At 46.4% G+C, this 18,239-nt stretch overlaps 3 protein-coding genes across 12 annotated transcripts in view; 1 reads left to right on the top strand and 2 right to left on the bottom strand.

Moving 5' to 3' along the window:
- Positions 1-6,389, bottom strand: part of ACIN1 (apoptotic chromatin condensation inducer 1) — a 36,106-nt gene extending 29,717 nt beyond the window's left edge. For 2 of the 10 annotated variants that reach the window (XM_004054941.5, XM_004054943.5), the window contains exons 1-4: positions 5,947-6,258; positions 4,445-4,510; positions 1,483-1,594; positions 943-1,062 (exon numbers count right to left, since the gene is read on the bottom strand). In XM_004054941.5, the coding sequence (XP_004054989.3) occupies positions 943-1,062; positions 1,483-1,594; positions 4,445-4,510; positions 5,947-6,258 (610 nt within the window). Of the gene's footprint in view, positions 1-942; positions 1,063-1,482; positions 1,595-4,444; positions 4,511-5,464; positions 5,746-5,946 lie in introns of those variants that run through there. The other 8 variants (XM_019009508.4, XM_019009507.4, XM_063697793.1 and 5 more) reach the window with 8 other exon arrangements.
- Positions 6,390-6,453: 64 nt separating this feature from the next.
- Positions 6,454-9,555, top strand: C15H14orf119 (chromosome 15 C14orf119 homolog). The gene is made up of 2 exons (XM_004054946.5): positions 6,454-6,591; positions 8,614-9,555. The coding sequence occupies exon 2, from the start codon at positions 8,615-8,617 to the stop codon at positions 9,035-9,037; it is 423 nt and encodes a 140-aa protein (XP_004054994.1). The 5' UTR covers positions 6,454-6,591; position 8,614; the 3' UTR covers positions 9,038-9,555.
- Positions 9,556-10,123: 568 nt separating this feature from the next.
- Positions 10,124-15,872, bottom strand: CIROP (ciliated left-right organizer metallopeptidase). The gene is made up of 14 exons (XM_063697797.1): positions 15,548-15,872; positions 15,334-15,427; positions 15,192-15,243; positions 14,624-14,767; positions 13,880-14,005; positions 13,581-13,665; positions 13,296-13,441; positions 13,044-13,218; positions 12,794-12,863; positions 12,621-12,717; positions 12,244-12,516; positions 11,802-12,031; positions 11,452-11,631; positions 10,124-10,441 (listed from the first exon to the last, which is right to left on the bottom strand). Exons 1-14 carry the CDS (start codon positions 15,864-15,866, stop codon positions 10,234-10,236), a joined length of 2,199 nt encoding a protein of 732 aa, XP_063553867.1. The 5' UTR covers positions 15,867-15,872; the 3' UTR covers positions 10,124-10,233.
- Positions 15,873-18,239: the final 2,367 nt, after the last annotated feature.

Here is an 18,239-nt window from a genome sequence, read left to right as displayed (position 1 = left end):
ATGATTTTATATATTTTTTGAGACACAGTCTCGCTCTATTGTCCAGGCTGAAGTGCAATGGTGCAATCTTGGCTCACTGCAACCTCTGCCTCCCGGGTTCAAGCGATTCTCCTGCCTTAGCCTCCCGAGTCACTGGGATTACAGGTGCCTGCCACCATACCCAGCTAATTTTTATATTTTTAGTAGAGACAGGGTTTTGCCATGGCTTTTTCACGGTTTTTCCAGGCTGGTCTGGAACTCCTGACCTCAGGTGATCCACCTGCCTCGGCCTCCCAAAGTGCTAGGATTAGAGGCGTGAGCGACTGCACCCAGTCTGGGTGCTTAATATTTTCTATAATGTTAAGAAATTAATTAATCTTGCCTGAACCAATCCCATATACTAGGTTAGAGCTCCCTACTATAATATGCTCACATAATACTCTGCGTTGCCTTGCACAGTAGCCAAAACAACTGTAACTAATGTCCATCTCCTCACTAGACTAAGTTTCTTGGGGCTGAGACTTGTTTCTTTCTTTACTATATTCCTCGTGCCTAGCATGTGCCTGGTATACAACAAGTACACAATAAAAATTTGTTGATTAAACCACAGCAGATACCCAATTCCAGAGGGTGACTGAATGTGTTAACACGTAATATACACAACTGGTGAAGAGATGAAAAAGAGTTGACTGTTGCCAAATTCAGAGGTAGAAGAGTTGAAGAGGTACAGATGAGAAGAAAAATCACACTGCTTCGTAAAACACTGAGAAGGTAACACAATATATAGGTGAAAGCAGACTTCAAAAAGGGTATACTTTCCATGAGAAACAGATGTCAAATATCAATGTCACAGAATTTCCCTGGGACTTTCATGGAGGCTTAGCATGAAAGGAGGTGTAACTACCTCCCCCCACCAACTACGCAGGATTGACAAAACAGCGCAGTGGGGAGGGAGATACGTACTGGGCGAATGTCTGCTGAGCTCCAGCTCTGGTCTCTCCAGGCTGCTCTGAAAGTCAGGAGGCAGCAGGGAAGCCACTCCCTCAGGATGGATCATCTCGTCCTCCGACTCAGCTGAAGCTTCTGCAAAGTACAGATCGGGTCGGGGCAGGGAGGGAGTGAAGGACTCAGCATGTAGGAATATGTAGAGGAGTGAAGGAGGTCAGGCAAAGTCACAGATACAGAGATACATACCAAAAAGAGCACTGTATAAAAAGAAAAAACTCCCTGGGATTCAGCTCTACTTCATCTAAATGGTTGCTTAATTTACTTATAACTCTTCCTGTTGGCAGGAATCCTCTTCTAACAAGACAGTCAAATTAAGTGTCCTCTTCCCTGACAAAAGTAAATAGTAAACCACTTGGCTTCATGGGCTATGAAAGCAAGTAAGTAGCAGTCTCAGCCTCACTTATTTCTGAAATTGTCTAGTTAGACAGGCCTATCTACTTGGTGACAGGGATAAGAATGACAAACTCCTTGTTAAAAGTGACAATCTGGGCTTACCTTCAAGTTCTGCAGCTTCTCGAGCTTCACGTTCCAGACGCTGCCTAAGTAGCTCCTGCTGCTTTTCCAGATACTGTTTTATGAAACTGTTCTGGCTCATTTCCTCACCAATCTGTGTAGAGGAAATGAAAAAAGAGGGTCTAGGAAAACAAACCAGGAGAATGCAAAGAAGAACATTCCATGGAGCAAAGGTCCACTCCTTATAGTTGCGCCCAAGAAAGATAACTAAAATGTTGGAAGACTTTTTTCTAAGTTAGTTCTATATTGAAGAACAGAATAGCCTTGAGTCACACAAAAAAAAAGGGCAAAAAGAAGAGCTGCACGTAAGTTTTTGATTTAAATATTCAGTTCCCAAAGAGTGATACTGGTATACAAATTACTTTTATTTTTATTTTTTGAGACAGAGTTTCACTCTGTTGCCCAGGCTGGAGTGCAGTGGCGTGACCTTCCCTCACTGCAACCTCTGCCTCCTGGCTTCAAATGATTCTCCTGCCTCAGCCTCCTGAGTAGCTGGGATTACAGGTGTGCGCCACCACACTCGGCTAATTTTTGTATTTTTAGTAGAGACGGGGTTTCACTATGTTGGTCAGACCGGTCTCAAACTCCTGACCTCAAGTGATCCACCCGCCTCAGCCTCCCAAAGTGCTGGGATTACAGGTGTGAGCCACTGTGCCCAGCCACAAATAACCTTAAATTAAAATTCCTGTAATTATACCTTTTAGGCTAATTCCTAGATTACGTGAAACATTACCTAAAGGGTAATCTAAAATTTCCTTTTGGTAGTATCAAGACTGAAACATGGGGGCTCACGTCTATAATCCCAGTACTTTGGGAGGCTGAAGTGGGAAGACTGCTTGAGCTCAGGAGTTCAAGATCAGTCTCAGCAACATGGCGAAACCTGTCTCTACCAAAAATACAAAAAGGTGGGCATATTGTGGTGTGAGTTGGTCATCCTGGCTGCTCAGGAGGTGGTGGGTGCAGTGAACTGAGATCGTGCCACTGCACTCCAGCCTGGGTTAAAGAGCAAGACTCCATCTCAAGAAAAAAAAACAAAAAAAGCCAGTTCCTCCAAAAGATCAACCGTTACCTATCCAGGAAACATTTTTTTTTTTTTTTTTTTGAGATGGACTATCACTGTCATCCAGGCTGGAGAGAAATGGCGCGATCTTGGCTTGCTGCAACCTCCGCCTCCTGGGTTCAAAACATTCTCCTGCCTCAGTCTCCTGAGTAGCTGGGATTACAGACATGTGCCACCACAACCAGCTCATTTTTGCATTTTTAGTATAGACGGGGTTTTGCCACGTTGGCCAGGCTGGTCTCAAACTCCTGACCTCAGGTGATCTACCTGCCTTGGCCTCCCAAAGTGCTAGCATTACAGGCGTGAGCCACAATGCTCGGCCTCATATCCAGGAAACATTTTATCAAACAACTCCAAAATTCAAGTATAGTATTTAAAAGTATGAAATCAAGAGACTAAGAAAAGGGATATCCATTCAGCATTTAGACAAAGTTATAACTCCATTTTGTCTGGGTGAAAGGAAATCCTTGGTAACAGGAGCTTATGCCTTTTCCTATTTTTTTTTTTTCTGTAATACAGATTCCCAAGTTGCTCTTCTGACCTCCAGCTTTCTCTTCACAAGTTCTCCTCCCTAGAACCTTCTTGCTTAGCAAGTCCTATTTAGAACTGAAAAAGCAAAAAAACCTGAATACTTTCTATGTTATTAGTCATGTTTCCTAAACATAGTAAAGGTTTATTTTCACCTAAAGTAGAAATGAGTCTCTTGGCACTCAATGGACATTGTTGAAGGGTGGGTTGCATGTGTATTACAGAATAGGCATGTTTGCTGCACAACCCCTGTGTTAATAAAAGCAAAGCTTCAAAGACTAAAATGCAATGGGTAAAAGGAATACAATTAAGCTGATTAACTTATGCCATTTCTTATGCTTGTTAAAGTACTTAATTGAACCTCTGAATGCTGGCTAGATTATGATACTTACAGCTTAATGAGGTGATAACAAGGGAGTAGGAGGGCTCTCTTGTTTTCCACAGTATCCTGAGACTTCATCTAGTACTGAGGCTGCACACTATTGCTTTAACAAAGACTTGGATTTTTCCTTTAAGTATATGACACATTATAATGAGGGGATTTTTAAAAGCTGAAAGAAACCTTAAGAGACAGTGCAGCCTAATAATTTTTGGATTTTAACTGTGGAATAATTTAAAAATTTTATGCAGAGACTCAATAGTTAAAGCAGATAAAAGTAGATCTAATCTAGTTTAAGAGAGGAGTATGAGCCTTGCTTACTTGGGAAAAAGGTATTTCCCCTAGGAAGCTCCCCAAAGCAGCTCCACAAAACCCTAAGAGAGCAGTTATAAACCCATAGGTTTAGTCTGTTTCTCATATTACAGATAAGCAAATGGAGAAGACTAAGGCCTCCAAAGGTTGTTTCTTATCCTAAGTAAAGGAGGTATTAGTAATGTTTATGAGTAAGTGCATTGAGTTAGTAGTTAACACTAGTAATGGTGGGTGACTTACACAGGATTGAACGCTTGGAAAATCTACATCAACAAGAGTTCTTAATCAGCGACTATTTCTCTACACTGCCATATTGGTGATCTACTTCATACCCATACTCAAAGACATCAACTACCTTTCCTAAATTCATGGCAGATAAATGACTTCAGATCTCTGTACTACACGTAATTAACGGAAGCCACACCTTTCTGCACATGCCATTTCAATTATTATAAACTAACAGTGCCTCTGATTCTGTTTACTCCAGGCCCTTGTATACAACTGGGTTGATTAGAATTCAACTGTCCTGGTTTGAGAACATTTCTGACCAAGAGAACTTAGGAAAATAGTCATGAGGACTTAAGCATCAAATATACAACACCACGTCCTTCCATGTGTCTGGATATCCAAAGGGCCCACTCCATTGAATACACCTTCTTTCTCACCTGGGAATTTGGCTGGAATGCAGCATGGGGTGTTGAGTGTTTCTGTAAATTTTCTAGCATTAGAGCCTGGTATAGAGAAGGGTAAAAGTCAGAAATGATGAGAAAAAAAAAAGAAAAACAAACCCCCACTTCTACCACAACCTCTTAATTAAACGCAATGACTTAAATACACACAATTAATTATTAATTATTCCTTTTCCAGGGACCTGAAAACCCTTTACTAACACTGTTCTCATTCATCTTCAGAAGACCCGTAAAGGTAGCCATGATTACTGCTACTAAATGTACAGATATAAAATGCAGGCACACAGAATCAGTGACCTGGCTATGTCATAATATCAGTAATAGAACCAGTACTAAAATCCCTATTATCTTCTGCACTTTTGCCAAGTGCCCCTTCTAAATCTGATCATGCATGTAAAATTACTTAAAATACTCAAACCAGCCATGGGGCTCCTGGTTTTTGCCTGACGGAATTACTTGGTCAAAGGGTTACCCAGTACCAGAGTCAATTTGTATTAATTTCCAGTACTGTGGCACCTAGATTTATCAAATTTATAAAATTTTCAAAGAGGAAGCTACAGAAGAAAATGACCACAGACCCTGTAAACTGTGGTCTAACCTAGTCCATCCACACACACACACACACAAACACACACACACACAAAACTATCAGCTTCTGTATAAGCAACGGTCTGCCAACTCAACCCTGGAGCCAACCCAGACCTAATCTGCACTACCTGCCACGTATCCTGTTGAACTCTAATTAAAACCAAGACATCCTCATCTTCCCTTCTTTAAACCAAACCTATACACTTGAATCGAGCTACACCTACCTCATGACAATCCCACCTTAATCTACTCAAACCGATTCAAAATCCCCAATATATATCAACCTGCCTCGCCTCTCTCACCAATATTCACCAAACTCTTAACCACCCAAATTGCCACTAGATGCCACTAAATTAGAGACCTCTCTCTCATCAAGTCCCTTCAAATAAAGGTCTCTCTTCATCTCACCTCCTCATCTAATCGAGCAGACATTTTACCCTACCTCAGTCCTATTCCTGCAGATACCGATACCAACCCCATCCACCCCTTCGCGCAACTATACCCCTAACTCCGACCCAGCCCAACTCGCCCCCCTCAGGCCAGCAACGCCGTAGGTTGTAGTGGGATTTAACTCCTTCTGCAGCGCATGCGCCGAAACCACAGATACAAACAAGGAGGGGGTGGGGGAAGGAGGAAGGAGCTTAAGACACTCCTGGAGAGTAGTGCACACCCTCCCATTTGGGCTCGCGCTGCTGCCGTTAAGGCGGGAACCGGCGCGATCTCCATTCCAGCGCGAACCTCATCAACCACCGTGCGCGCGGATCCAGAGGCTCGCGCTGGCGGCCTGAGCGAGCTCGCGCCGAGCCCGGATACTGCGCCTGCGCCGCGGCAGAGGCTCGTCTCTACCGGGTCCGCTCTCCTCCGACACCCCAGCAACGCCGACTCCTCACCCCTTTGAGCCGCTTGACCAGGGCACTCTTCTGCCCGCTCTTGGCTAGGCCTCGCTGCTCCAGTGCGGCCTTCAGGTCGGTCACCCGCAGCGCCTGAAGAGGCTTCCCGTCCAGAGTCACCTCCTCCAGCTCCGCCATCTTGCGTGAGGTACTCGGGTCCGTCCCGACGGCTTCGGGCATCTTCGGTAATTTCCGCCAACGCCCTTCGAACGTACCGAGATGACCCCGCCCACTGCCGTACTCTACCCCTCGATTACCAGTCAGAACTCCCCGGGTTCCTCCGGATGTCTTCGGATATTTCCGTCTCCACATCGGCACCAATCAATTGTTTCCTTCCGCCCTGCAGCGCCCCTTTTCTCGCTCTGCTTTCAGGCTCGGTTTTCTTCGTCTTGCCGAAGCTTTGAATCGAATATATTCGGAAACCCTCGACCCTGGTATAACCATAATCGGAGATGTTCGTTTATTTCCGGACCTAGAGATGAGGCGCTGGGGCGCTTGGGTGTTTGGGGCGGGTCCGAGGCCGGAAGTGCGTGGGCTGCCGGGCTGGCCCAGCTTAGGGTTTTCAGGAAATTTGGAAGCTGCGGCGGTAGTTGGAGTCTAAGGACTCGTGACAATCTTCGGGTGCCCTCCGAGAGAAAAGGGGAGGTAAGCGGGGTAGAATTACCTCTATGGGCCGGGTCAGACTCGGTGTTTGCGGATTACCCTAATAGGGCAAGCCCCCCACTCCTTAACGCAAACAGCTTCTGCCGTCTGTCCTCTGAATCATAGCCACTCCCATCTTAGGCTTTTTTTGGGGAGGGGCGGGGGGCTGGTGCGGAATCGGAATAACAAGCTCCGTGGGGGTGCGCAAGAGGCATCGCCGTGTCTTCGGACCCAGACTATGAACTGATCTATGACGCTGAACTTAAGTTTGAGTTTGCCTTGGAAGCCATGTGGCAAGATTCTGGGAAAGTTCTTCCTTGCTCCGCAGAAGAGAGTAAGTTCCCTTGGAGGAACTGCTTCCTGTAGGGCAAGAACTGGAAAATGCAAGCGCCCTGAACTTTTTTGGTACTTGAACTAACATTAATTGTTCAGGGGCTTCTTTCTTTGTCACTACCAATCCTCCAACTTGATGCAGAAGAAACACAAACAGTAAAATAGGTCACAGACAAATAGTTTAGAGATTTAAGGGATACGTTAGAGATTTAAGAGACTGAAAACTATTAAAGTCAAATTGGCTGATCTTTCCGTTGCATTCATCATGCAAAATCAGTGGCAAGGTGCCGGGCGCGGTGGCTTACGCCTATAATCCCAGCACTTTGGGAGGCCGAGGCGGGCGGATCACTTGAGGTCAGGAGTTGGAGACCAGTCTGGCCAATATGGTGAAACCCCGTCTCTACTAAAAATACAAACAAATTAGCCAGGCGTGGTGGCGTACGCCTATAGTCCCAGCTACTCGGGAGGCTGAGGCAGGAGAATCGCTTGAACCCAGGAAGCAGTGGTTGAGATCATGCCATTGCACTCCAGCCTGGGTGACAGAGCAAGACTCCGTCTCAAAAAAAAAAAATTGCGAGGCACCAATAGATACCATACTAAAAAAAAAAAAATTTTTTTTTTTGTCACTCCACTCTGGGTCACTCCACTCTGACGCAGGCTGGAGTGCAGTGGCGCGGTCAGGGCTCACTGCAGCCTCAACCTCCCGGGCTCAGGTGATGCTCCTACCTCAGTCTCCTAAGTAGCTAGGACTACAGGTAGGCACCTCTACGCTCAACTGATTTTTTTATTTTTTGTAGGGATGAGGTTTTGCCATGTTGCCCAGGCTGGTCTCGAACACCTGGGCTCAAGCGATCCTCTTGCCTCGGCCTCTCAAAGTGCTGAGATTACTTTGGAAGTGCAAGAACCACCGCGTCTGGCCCATACTAAATATTAAGGAAAATTGTTTAAAGACGTGGATTCTCATAAAATAGTGTAACACTTGTTAGATCTCTAAGCCAACAAACCAACTGGACTCTTTTTTAAGAACGTCTCAAACACCCGGGCTTCTGGTTCTTTCATGTGTTACCTTATTTTGAGCAAGGTCCTTACTCTGCTTTTTAACTTTTCCTGGTGCTTTACAGGAAATGTAAGGAGGTAACGGATGTTATAGAGTTCTTGGCATATTTCAGAGGCTTATATGCACATTGAAGGCTCTTTCATCATAAATAATGTTTTTTCTTTCTTCCCCCACTGTTGATAGCTGCAAAACAATTAGCATCAGCCTTGACCAGCTGCATGTACTAGATTTTAAAATGTGTGCTTTTTCATTTTGGAGAAGATGTGATGGACCAACATTAATCATTGTTTTTTTCTTTACCCAACCTGGCACATAGAAGTAAGAGGAAGAGAATGAACAAGAAATGTATTGGTTATTTTTCGGTTCTTTATAAGAAAGATGGAGGGAGACAGTGGGTGGGGAAGAATGGGTTTGAAAAAGGCAGGCAAATAGGAAATGAAGTTATTTTTGGTGATTTTTCTAAGGTAGTTGGATAATAATCTAAATAAAGGACTCTATTATTTTGGGTCTTTGAATTCATAAAAAGTAATTTTCTTTGTAGATGCTAATTGAGTGTGGTAAGATGTCTTGTTGCTTGAAAGTTGTATTTTCGTTGCTCTACCTGGAGAGCATATAACAGTGCTTTTATGTTTCAGGATGCCACTGGAGTCATCCTCTTCAATGCCACTATCCTTCCCATCTCTCTTACCCTCAGTACCACACAATACTAACCCTTCCCCTCCTCTGATGTCTTACATCACCTCCCAGGAGATGAAGTGTATTCTTCACTGGTTTGCCAATTGGTCAGGTCCCCAGCGTGAACGTTTCCTAGAGGACCTGGTAGCTAAGGCAGTGCCAGAAAAATTACAACCACTGCTGGATAGTCTGGAGCAGCTTAGTGTGTCTGGGGCAGACCGACCACCTTCTATCTTTGAGTGCCAGCTACATCTTTGGGATCAGTGGTTTCGAGGCTGGGCTGAGCAGGAGCGCAATGAATTTGTCAGACAGCTGGAGTTCAGTGAGCCAGACTTCGTGGCAAAGTTTTACCAAGCAGTGGCTGCTACAGCTGGTAAGGACTGATAGGCATTCAGACCAAAGAAGATAACCATAGCTGATGGAGCCATGACTCTCTACAATGATAACTCAATTCAAATGTGTCGCCTAAAGCTCTGGAACTGGTATTCCGACCAGCTGACTGAACTCACTGACCAGTATAGGCATGGTTATTTCCACATTAATAGCATGTCAACTGGACTCCTATTTGTAAATGTTATCAATCTAAGCAATCCAGCTCATCAGTCTACTAGTTTGCTTCCTTCCGAGAGATGTCAAGTTCTCAAGAATTTGATGGCTTCTTCTGCAGCCATAACCACAAGGAACCTACACATTATAACTCAGGTCCACTGCTGGCTCATGAAATGTGTAAAGTAGAACCCTCCTTCCTGAGAAATAAGACAGGACAATAAAAGGTGGCGTTTTTGTACTTTACCTGGATTCCATTGGCTGGTTTTACTACTCCTATCAGATTGTAGTGTAATTGTGTGATACCCAAACCATTAGTTTTCCCAGTGATGATTTAATAAAATTATGAAAAATCAGGAGAGGGAGATAATTAGTTGCTTCCTCCTTCACACTGTTTGAATCCAACTCGCGGTGACTTTTTTTTTTTTTTAAAGACATGGGTTGTCACTTAAGTTTGGAGTGCAATGGCATGATCATCAGCGTGAGATCACTGTAACCTCAAATTCTAGGCTGAAGTAATCTTTCTGCCTCAGTCTCCTGAGTATCTAGGACTACAGGCCCGCACAACAATATCTGGCTAATTTTTAAATTATTCTGTAGATACGGGGGTCTTGCTACGTTTTCTAGTCTGGTCTTGAACTGCTGGCCTCAAGTGATCCATTCTCACGTTGGCCTCCCAAAGTGCTGGGATTACAGGCATGAACCATCATACCTGGCCTTTTTCTAAGGCATATGTATGTGATATTCTTGGAACTGGTGGCAGGTGTTCCTATTCTGTAAGTTTGCTTTACAACAATATGAAAATAAGTGACAATTTACAGGTTGAACAGTTTATTTTTATACCAAAATAAAGAATGGATCTTTAGAACTGTAAAACTTCACCCTTTTTTCATTGCCAAGCTATATAAAATTGATAACCAGGGAAAGAGGCATTCCAAAGAAAGTAGAAATTAAGTATACACAATAGATTTTCCATCCAGTTGTCTCACAAGAAATTATTCTCTTCCTTACCCCCTGTCATGTTCTGGGCAACATCACACCTCCCTTATTCCTCTAACTGGGACCCTTGTGCTGTGGAGCTCTGGTGAATGGTAAGAGGCAGATGGTCTCACAGGAAGAGTGGCTCTTTTCTGGTAGGCTGTGGTTCCCAGTACACCCACCAGGATTAGCAGCATTAGGCAGAGTCCCATGGACAGCCTTAGGTGGGTCATGGAGGGATTATGGTCTGAAGTAACCAGCAACCTAGGAACATAGAAGGTAATATTTGGCATGGAATAACGCCTAGCCTTAGTAGATAAAGCGGCATTACCTTTTTTTTTTTTTTTTGGAGACAAGGTGTTGGTCTGTTGCCCAGGCTGGAGTGCAGTGGTGTGATCTTGGCTCACCGTAACCTCCGCCTCCCAGGCTCAAGCAATTCTGCCTCAACCTTCCGAATAGCTGGGACTACAGGCGCATGCCGCACCACCACGTCTGGCTAAGGGGCTTTACCCTTAAAGATAGAGCTCATGAAGTCCCGCCTTATCCAAGCATTAAGCTAAACAGGAAATCATTAAGAGGGACTATTAAACCTGAAAGTAGAAATAAGATCAAGATCTAAGTCTTCTAGCATCTTATATTATTGGAAGAAGACCTAACTTGGCAGCGAGGGAAGTGGCTTAAGGGAAGAGTCAGTCTATGTTCTTTAGGTAGCTAGACACAATCCCTAACAGTGCTTAAGAAAGGAAGGGGGCTGGGAGTGGTAGCAGTGGCTCCCAACACTTTGGGAGGCAGAGGCGGGTGGGTTGCTTTAGCTCAGGAGTTGGAGACAAGCCTGGGCAACATGGTGAAACTGTCTCTATCAAAAATACAAAAATTAGCTGGCATGGTGGTGTGCACCTGTAGTCCCAGCTACTTGGGAGGCTGAGGTGGGGGAATCACTTGAGCCTAGGGAGGTCGAGGCCACAGTGAGCTGAGATCACCCCACTGCATTCCAGCCTGGGTGACAGAGCGAGATCGTGTCTCAAAAAAGAAGAAGAAAAAGGTCGGGCGGGGGCAGGGACTAAGATCCCTATGTCCTAGAGATGGGGGAATGTGTTATTGTATGGGAGGAGGGAGTCAGGTAGTGACGGGACTGGATGATCGTGTTAGGGATCTTTGTTCTCTGAAACGCAACCCTGTCTAGGACAATATACACATGAGTGAGTGCTTAATAAATTTAATTTCAAACATCCGGACTCCATGGATTTGAAAGGAAAGTACTTGGAATATCTTACTTGCTGGGTTGTGTGGTAAAGTTGGCTCCTCCATGATACACTTCTAGGGGTTTTTTCTGGAGAGTCAGAGTCAGGGCCTTGTGCAGCGTAGCAACTGAAGGCCCTTGGCAGCCAGGGGACTTCCACATATGCACAGTAAACACCAAGCTAGTGGTAATTGATGGGCCGTGGAAATAGCACCTAAATGGACATTTGAATCTTTTAATAGAGGAGGTATATCTATGGCAGAGTATATCTCATGAAACAGATGCAGGCTTAAGAGTGGGACGAACAAGTCTTCAGAGGAGAGTCATAAAGTAGAGGACTTAGGGATTCTCCTTGGCCCATTGTATAAATACTCAAGCTTTTACCTGCCAGTGCCGCCTCTGCTTGCCAAAGCCTGCAGTACTGCTTCAGCTAGCCCTTCTTGCTGTTCCTTCCCCAGAGAGTGTCCTGGAGGCCCAGCTAATCCTAAAGAGAGCTGGAATAGTGGATCTGGGGTTGAAAGACTCACAGGTGGGGAAGTAACAGCATTGATATCTTCATTAGTCTGACACAGCCGACCCCGGGGACAGAAGAGAAGACCATAGTACCCAGGTATCTGCAAGGAAATAGGTAGCAGGATATGGTTTTGCCTTACCTGTTCAAGTCTTCCTTCTAAGGAAAATGTATATTCTAGATCAGAGTCATGGAATCAGTGGGTACTTAGGAAAACTGTATGCACATCAAAACAGGTTGGACAGTACCACCATACAAGTATTTCCCGACTTCTTTTTGCCAGTATGCTGCAACTACTACTCTTATGGTACCCACCTGTATAACCTTTCCAGGAAGGCATGGGACCCAAGGCGAGCCCTCCACCTGCACCTTGTAAGCTCCCCTCCCTGTGCACTGATGTAAGTAGCAGCGGCCCATGAGCTCTGCTTCCTTGAGGTGTGGGGTAAGAGAAGGATGCCTGGGCTTATCCCCAGGGAGCAGCTGTGAAGTGAGGTTGGCAAAGAAGCAACGGCTCTGGGGATGGTAGATCTCCCCATGGGGATTATCCACCCCAGCAGGGAATCCGTTTTCCTTCTTCCAGCATTCACTCTGAAGGGCAGGTCAGAAGTAGAATAGTGTTTGTTCTGATGCCTTTGAAGTTGACTGCCTTCCAGACCCACTCAGTTTCATTGTCTGCTCTCTTATCTACTCACCCCATTGGCTAAGGGCTTGTACATGCGGCAGCCTTCCAGCATGGGGTCTGAGGAGCAGCTTCCCTTGTCCAGGTGCAGGTAGTGGCAGCCCAGCCCACTGTGTGGAATGGATGGTAGAGTGACACTAGAATCACTGGCAGCCATACAGTCCCCTAACCACTCAGCACACACACCTGCCAGTACAGAAGAAGTCTGAGGAGCCAGTCCCACATGTGGTCACCAAGCCAAATTCTGGGCCAGATCCTGCTTGACAGATGAGAAGGAAAGAGAGCCCTCAGCAAATGAAGCCCAAACATCCTTCAGCACCAGCTATCCTCACAGCTTCGATTATACATCAGCAACAGACACCCCTCCAGCCTCCCACTTCCCCCAGAGCTGACTTGGGTCATGAGTGCCTCTCTGCAGGTCTCCCTTATTTCTCACCCTGGCCCCACAACAGCTCCTCTGCAGCGCTGTGGTTGACCTGGTACCAGCCTGAGTCTTTGAAGGCAGCGAGGGTGATTGGGTCGAGTCGAGTGCGCTGGGCTCCATCAAAGGTAGCAGTCATTAAAGAACCCTGGAGTAGTCTGGCCTCCCAGTGCGAGGACAAAAGGCCCTCCTGGAGGAGGTGGCAGATGGCTGGTTGTTAGCTGGCTACTCCTTTCTTCCATCACCCCAAGGTGTTCTCATTCTCACCTCTTCTTCCAAGGGAACACCCAGGGAAGCCCCCGACACTCCCAAGTGTTTGGCCAGGCTGAGGCTAACAGCTGGGGTAGTGAGAAGCAGTTGTCCCCACTCATCTTGCCTTGTCACTTGTTGCCTTGTAGAACAGTTCTCTCTAACTGCAGAAAGGGAAGAAGGCAGTACGAGGAGAGGAAAACTTAGGAAGGGTGAAGTAAAATTAGAAGGAAGGAGATTATGAGATAGTGAATTTCCTCTGGTTGATAGTGGGAAGTCCTTAACCTCATTCCTCTCATTTACCACTGAATCCTGAGGGGCAGTCTCGCCATTTCTTGAAGAGCTGTCCAGAGAAACCCAAGGCATGGAGCAATTCATGTAATGTGGCCTAAGGACAAATGACAGCCCAGTAAGGGGTCCGAATTTGCAGCAGGATTGAGCAAACACTCTATAACCCCTCTGCCCAATCAGCTCTTTACCTAGAGTTTGAGGCACCCTCTATTCCATCCTCTGTGGGTTCTTTGACTTAATGGGAAACTGAGTAACCTGGCCCCCTACCCTGCAACCTGTTTGCTTCTCCCTATTCATCATGCAGCAGTCACCATGACGATGTCACTGTGGCTGAGGCTGGGGCTGGTGAGATGTTGGGCACAGTAGACAATGGTACCAGCGAGGGGCCTGTCTTCTGAGTCCAGCTGGCAGCAGGCAGCATAGGCTATGACAGAGGGCTGTGGATTGGCCAGGACAGGGTAGGGCCGGAAAGGAGAAAAATAGGGTAGCACAAGTAGAAGAAGTCCTCTGAAAATGGAGGACTAGGGGACTCTGCAGAACTCTGCAGGAGTGGTATCAAGGGATGGCTGTGGGTGGGGGTAGCCTTTACCCAAATGTTACTAGCTTTCCCTAAGTTATCCCAAATAAGCACAACTTAATAAAAACTGCTTTTGGCTGGGCATGGTGGCTTATGCCCTGTAATCCTGATACTTTGGGAAGCCAAGGTGGGCAGATTGCTTGAGCCCAAGAGTTTGAGACACAGCCTGGGCAACATGACAAAACCCCGTCTCTACAAAAAAAATACAAAAAATTAGCTGGACATGGTGGTGCATGCCTGTAATCCTAGCTACTCAGGAGGCTGAGATGGGAGGATCACCTGAGCCCAGGAGGTCAAGGCTGCGGTGAGCTGTGATTGGGCCGCTGTACTCCAGCCTGGGCAACAGAGTGAGACTGTCTCAAAACAAAAGCAAAACAAAACAAAACAAAACAAAACTGCTTTTATGCTCCCTAACCCTCCTCATGAGATTTAAGATTGAGAGAGACAGCAGGGAAAGGAAATTTGATTTGAACTTCACCTCTTGGTGGCACTTGGAAGTGTGAGCAACTCGCACATACAGGAGAAAATCAGTGTTTTGGACCCCAGGCCCATCTGGCTGGACCAGTTGTGGGGGACCCTGCTCTGGCCACAAGGCATAACCGCGAAGATGGGTGTCAGGAATCTGGCAGGGAGTGAAATGTTGCATTAGCAGATGGGCTGGAACAGTAGGAAATTGGGTATGAGGAGTAGGGGAGGATGAATGTCTTTGGTCTGTCTTTGTGTTATCTAGGCAGCTGGCTAGAATAGAGTTCTGCCCCTTCACCCCCAGTCTCTGATTTAATAAATTTTAGCAGGGAGAGGAGCTCAAGAATCTACATCGTTAAGCACACTAAGTAACTCTGATGGTGGTGGTCTTGGAATGGTCATGGCAGGCTGCAGATCTCCAGATCCCTGAGACTGAGAGGTGAGCCTGCTCAGGATCCTGTCTTCCGTCCACTTCTTCCCTGGTGTACTTATTTCTGGTTTTCCTCTCTTTACTATCTCTCTGCGTATCCCCCCACCACCCTTATTTTTTCAAGATTTCAGTGTCGTTGACTCAATCTCACCTTTGCCCCCAGGCAACTCTCTCCTTTGTACCCTGGGTTCAAGAGGCTGCACCTATAAGAATGAATATCTGTAGGTGAGCTGAGGACATTTCTAGGTATCCCTGAAAAAGAATTACATACATTGTCAACGACGTGAACTCACCTGTGGTAGTTTGGGATATCTGGGTCTCCCCAGACAGCGTGGCAATACTGTGCAGGGTCTCGACTCAGAAGCAGGGGTCCTTGCACTGGAGGGACTTGACAAGAAGTCAGTTTCTCCCATATCTTGGAATTCCAGTTCTCTTTCTGGGTTGATCTTCCTCCCCTGGACCTCTCTGCTCCTCAACCCTCCCTGACACCTCTGTTCCCTCACTCACCTGCTAGAACAGCCTGGATTCGCTGAGTGGCCTCTCTCACTGCGGCCAGGGCTCGGGATCCCCCTCTCATCCCTTCTCCCTCAGGATCCCAAGCTCCATCTGATATACGATCTCCTAGATAGCAGCTTTGGATTCGTAGGGGTTGAGGATCACGGGAGCTAGGGAGGGTGAGGGAGGAAGAGCGAGATTTTGAGGGGAGTTGGGAGAAAGGGGGCCTGAGAAGGCTCACAGACTTCTGTGTCTCATCATGTAGACATCGGCTTGCAGCAACCCTGAGGACTAGTGGTGGCGGCAGCAGCAGCAGCAGCAGCAGCAGCATCTCCCTTCTGTGTCTCTCCGTAGATACAGCCTGGATCCTGTCTTCCGTCCCCTTGTTCCCTGGCTCACTGTTTCTGGCTTTCCTCTCTTTACTGTTTTTCACCTATGCCCCCCACTACTCTTGCTTATTTTTTCAAGATTTGAATGTTGTTGACTCAGTCTACAGTTCCCTGCCAGGAGGTTGGATATGAACCACCCTCTTCCAGAGGTGCCAGAGGTGGAGTGCTGGGGGAGGGGAAGTGTTATTCTGAGGCCTCAGCTGACCTTTCCAAAAAGGAGCCTGCCTTATCCATCATGAAACTCTTTCCTTGTTTTTTGTTTGTTTGTTTTGTAGAGATGGAGCCTCTCTATGCTGTCCAGGCTGGTCTCAAACTCCTGGCCTCAAATGATCCTCCTGCTTCAGCCTCCCCAAGTGCTGAGATTACAGGTGTGAGCCACTGTGCGTGGCTGGGAACTCTTTCCTAATCCTTTCCATCCCTCATCCTATTTCTTGTGCCTTTCTGAGTAGAAAACCTTGGAACCTTCAGGGAACTAGAAAACTGGTGTCACCATAATAGGGGAAGTGGGGGACAGAGGTATTCTTTGCTTTGTAGTTGCCTGCTGGCCTCACTGGACATGGCCAAACAAGGCTTCTGCACTTCACTAGCCCAGGTTTCAGAACTGGGTGGCCTCTAACTAAACTACAAGACTTCTAGGATCTCCTACATCTATGTAGGGCTCTTAGTGGGTGCTCAACAAATACATGTTAGTTGACTGACACCTCCTGTAAGAGGCCATTGTGTTAGGTCTGTTAGGTTTCACAGATGCTGCTTATAGGCATGCAGAGGAGGGAAAAGAAACTTTTTTTTTTTTTTTTTTTTTGTCTTTTTGAGTTTCGCTCTTCTCACCCATACTGGAGTGCAATGGTGCAATCTCGGCTTACCGCAAACTCTGCCTCCTGGGTTCAAGCGATTCTCCTGCCTCAGCCTCCAAAGTAGCTGGGATTACAGGCACCCGCCACCACACCCAGCTAATTTTTTTTTTTTGTATTTTTAGTAGAGATGGGGTTTCACTGTGTTGGCCAGGCTGGTCTGAAACTCCTGACCTCAGGTGATCCACCTGCCTTGGGCTCCCAAAGTGCTGGGATTATAGGCGTGAGCCACCGCTCCTGGCCAAGAAACTCTTAAAATGGACATTAATGTTCAAAGATATTCTTAAGGAACTCTGTTTTCTTTGCTCATGCTGTGCTTTCACATCCTGTTTCCCTTGCTTGGATACCCGCCCCCCTGTCCCCCTGGCCTGCCTGGCTAATTCCTACCTTTCTGGTAATTACCCTTGGAAGCCTTTCTTAATACCCCCAGCCCAAATTCCACACCTGGCACAGTGCGTGGGGAACCACCTCACAGGAGGGGCCTCTCCTCCCAGCTCCTAACAGAACACTGTCATCCTCTGTTATAATTGTTGGCTTAGTGGCTCTCCCTCCACATCCTGAAGTCCTTGAAGGTAAGCCTGCTTCCTGTTGGTCTTTGTGTCCACACCACTCAGCACAGCCCTTCGGGCCTGGTCTTCAGTGTGTGGATGAAGACATAGAACCTAACCCCATTATTTAACTTTTGAAGAAACAGCTGTTTTAGGTAGTATATTTTAATAGCTAATTGGTGACCGACATGGACTAGAGTTTAGAGTAGGGCTGCTGACTTCCCAAGGATTTTATACTTTCGCATGCCAGAACTGTGGTTGAAACTACTGATTACAAGGGAGACACCTGTTGGGGCTCAGAAACCATAACCCAAAATACAGCATTGACATGCTGAACTGAAGAAGAAGCCTCAAGGTCTCTCTGACCATCCTGCCTTACCCCCGTACACACACACCCACACCCCTCATCTCTCCCAAAGCACAGGCCCTATCTGCCTAAGATCCAGACTCAACAAGTAAAGCAGTTTTTTTCTTCTTCCCCTGAGACCAAGAATGTAACCACACCTGAACAGGCCTTTTCACTGTTAGAACTGTTTACAAGTTAATCTCTGTTCCCAGATCCATTCATTCTCCTTAGTAATCATTTATTGCCCCTCAACAGAATTCCTGTTTTTCACCCCTCCTATAACCTGTTTTGCTAGGATCCAAGGCACCATTCTTTCTGTAACCTCAAGACGATATATAAGCTGTACTTCATGGGGATGGGGTTAGGTCTTCATTCTGGAGGTTCTCATATGTACATGGAGAATCGCTTGAACCCGGGAGGCGGAGGTTGCAGTGAGCCAAGATGGCGCCATTGCACTCCAGCCTGGGCAACAAGAGCAAAACTCCGTCTCTAAATAAATGAATAAATAAATGTGTATGCCTTTTCTCCTATTACTCGATCTGCCTCATGTCTGATTTTTCAGTGACCCTC

The sequence above is a fragment of the Gorilla gorilla genome, chromosome 15 (assembly GCF_029281585.2).
Source record: "Gorilla gorilla gorilla isolate KB3781 chromosome 15, NHGRI_mGorGor1-v2.1_pri, whole genome shotgun sequence".
NCBI lineage: Eukaryota > Metazoa > Chordata > Mammalia > Primates > Hominidae > Gorilla > Gorilla gorilla.
Note: the sequence above shows the minus strand (reverse complement) of the source record. Positions and strands in the feature narration are given on the sequence as shown.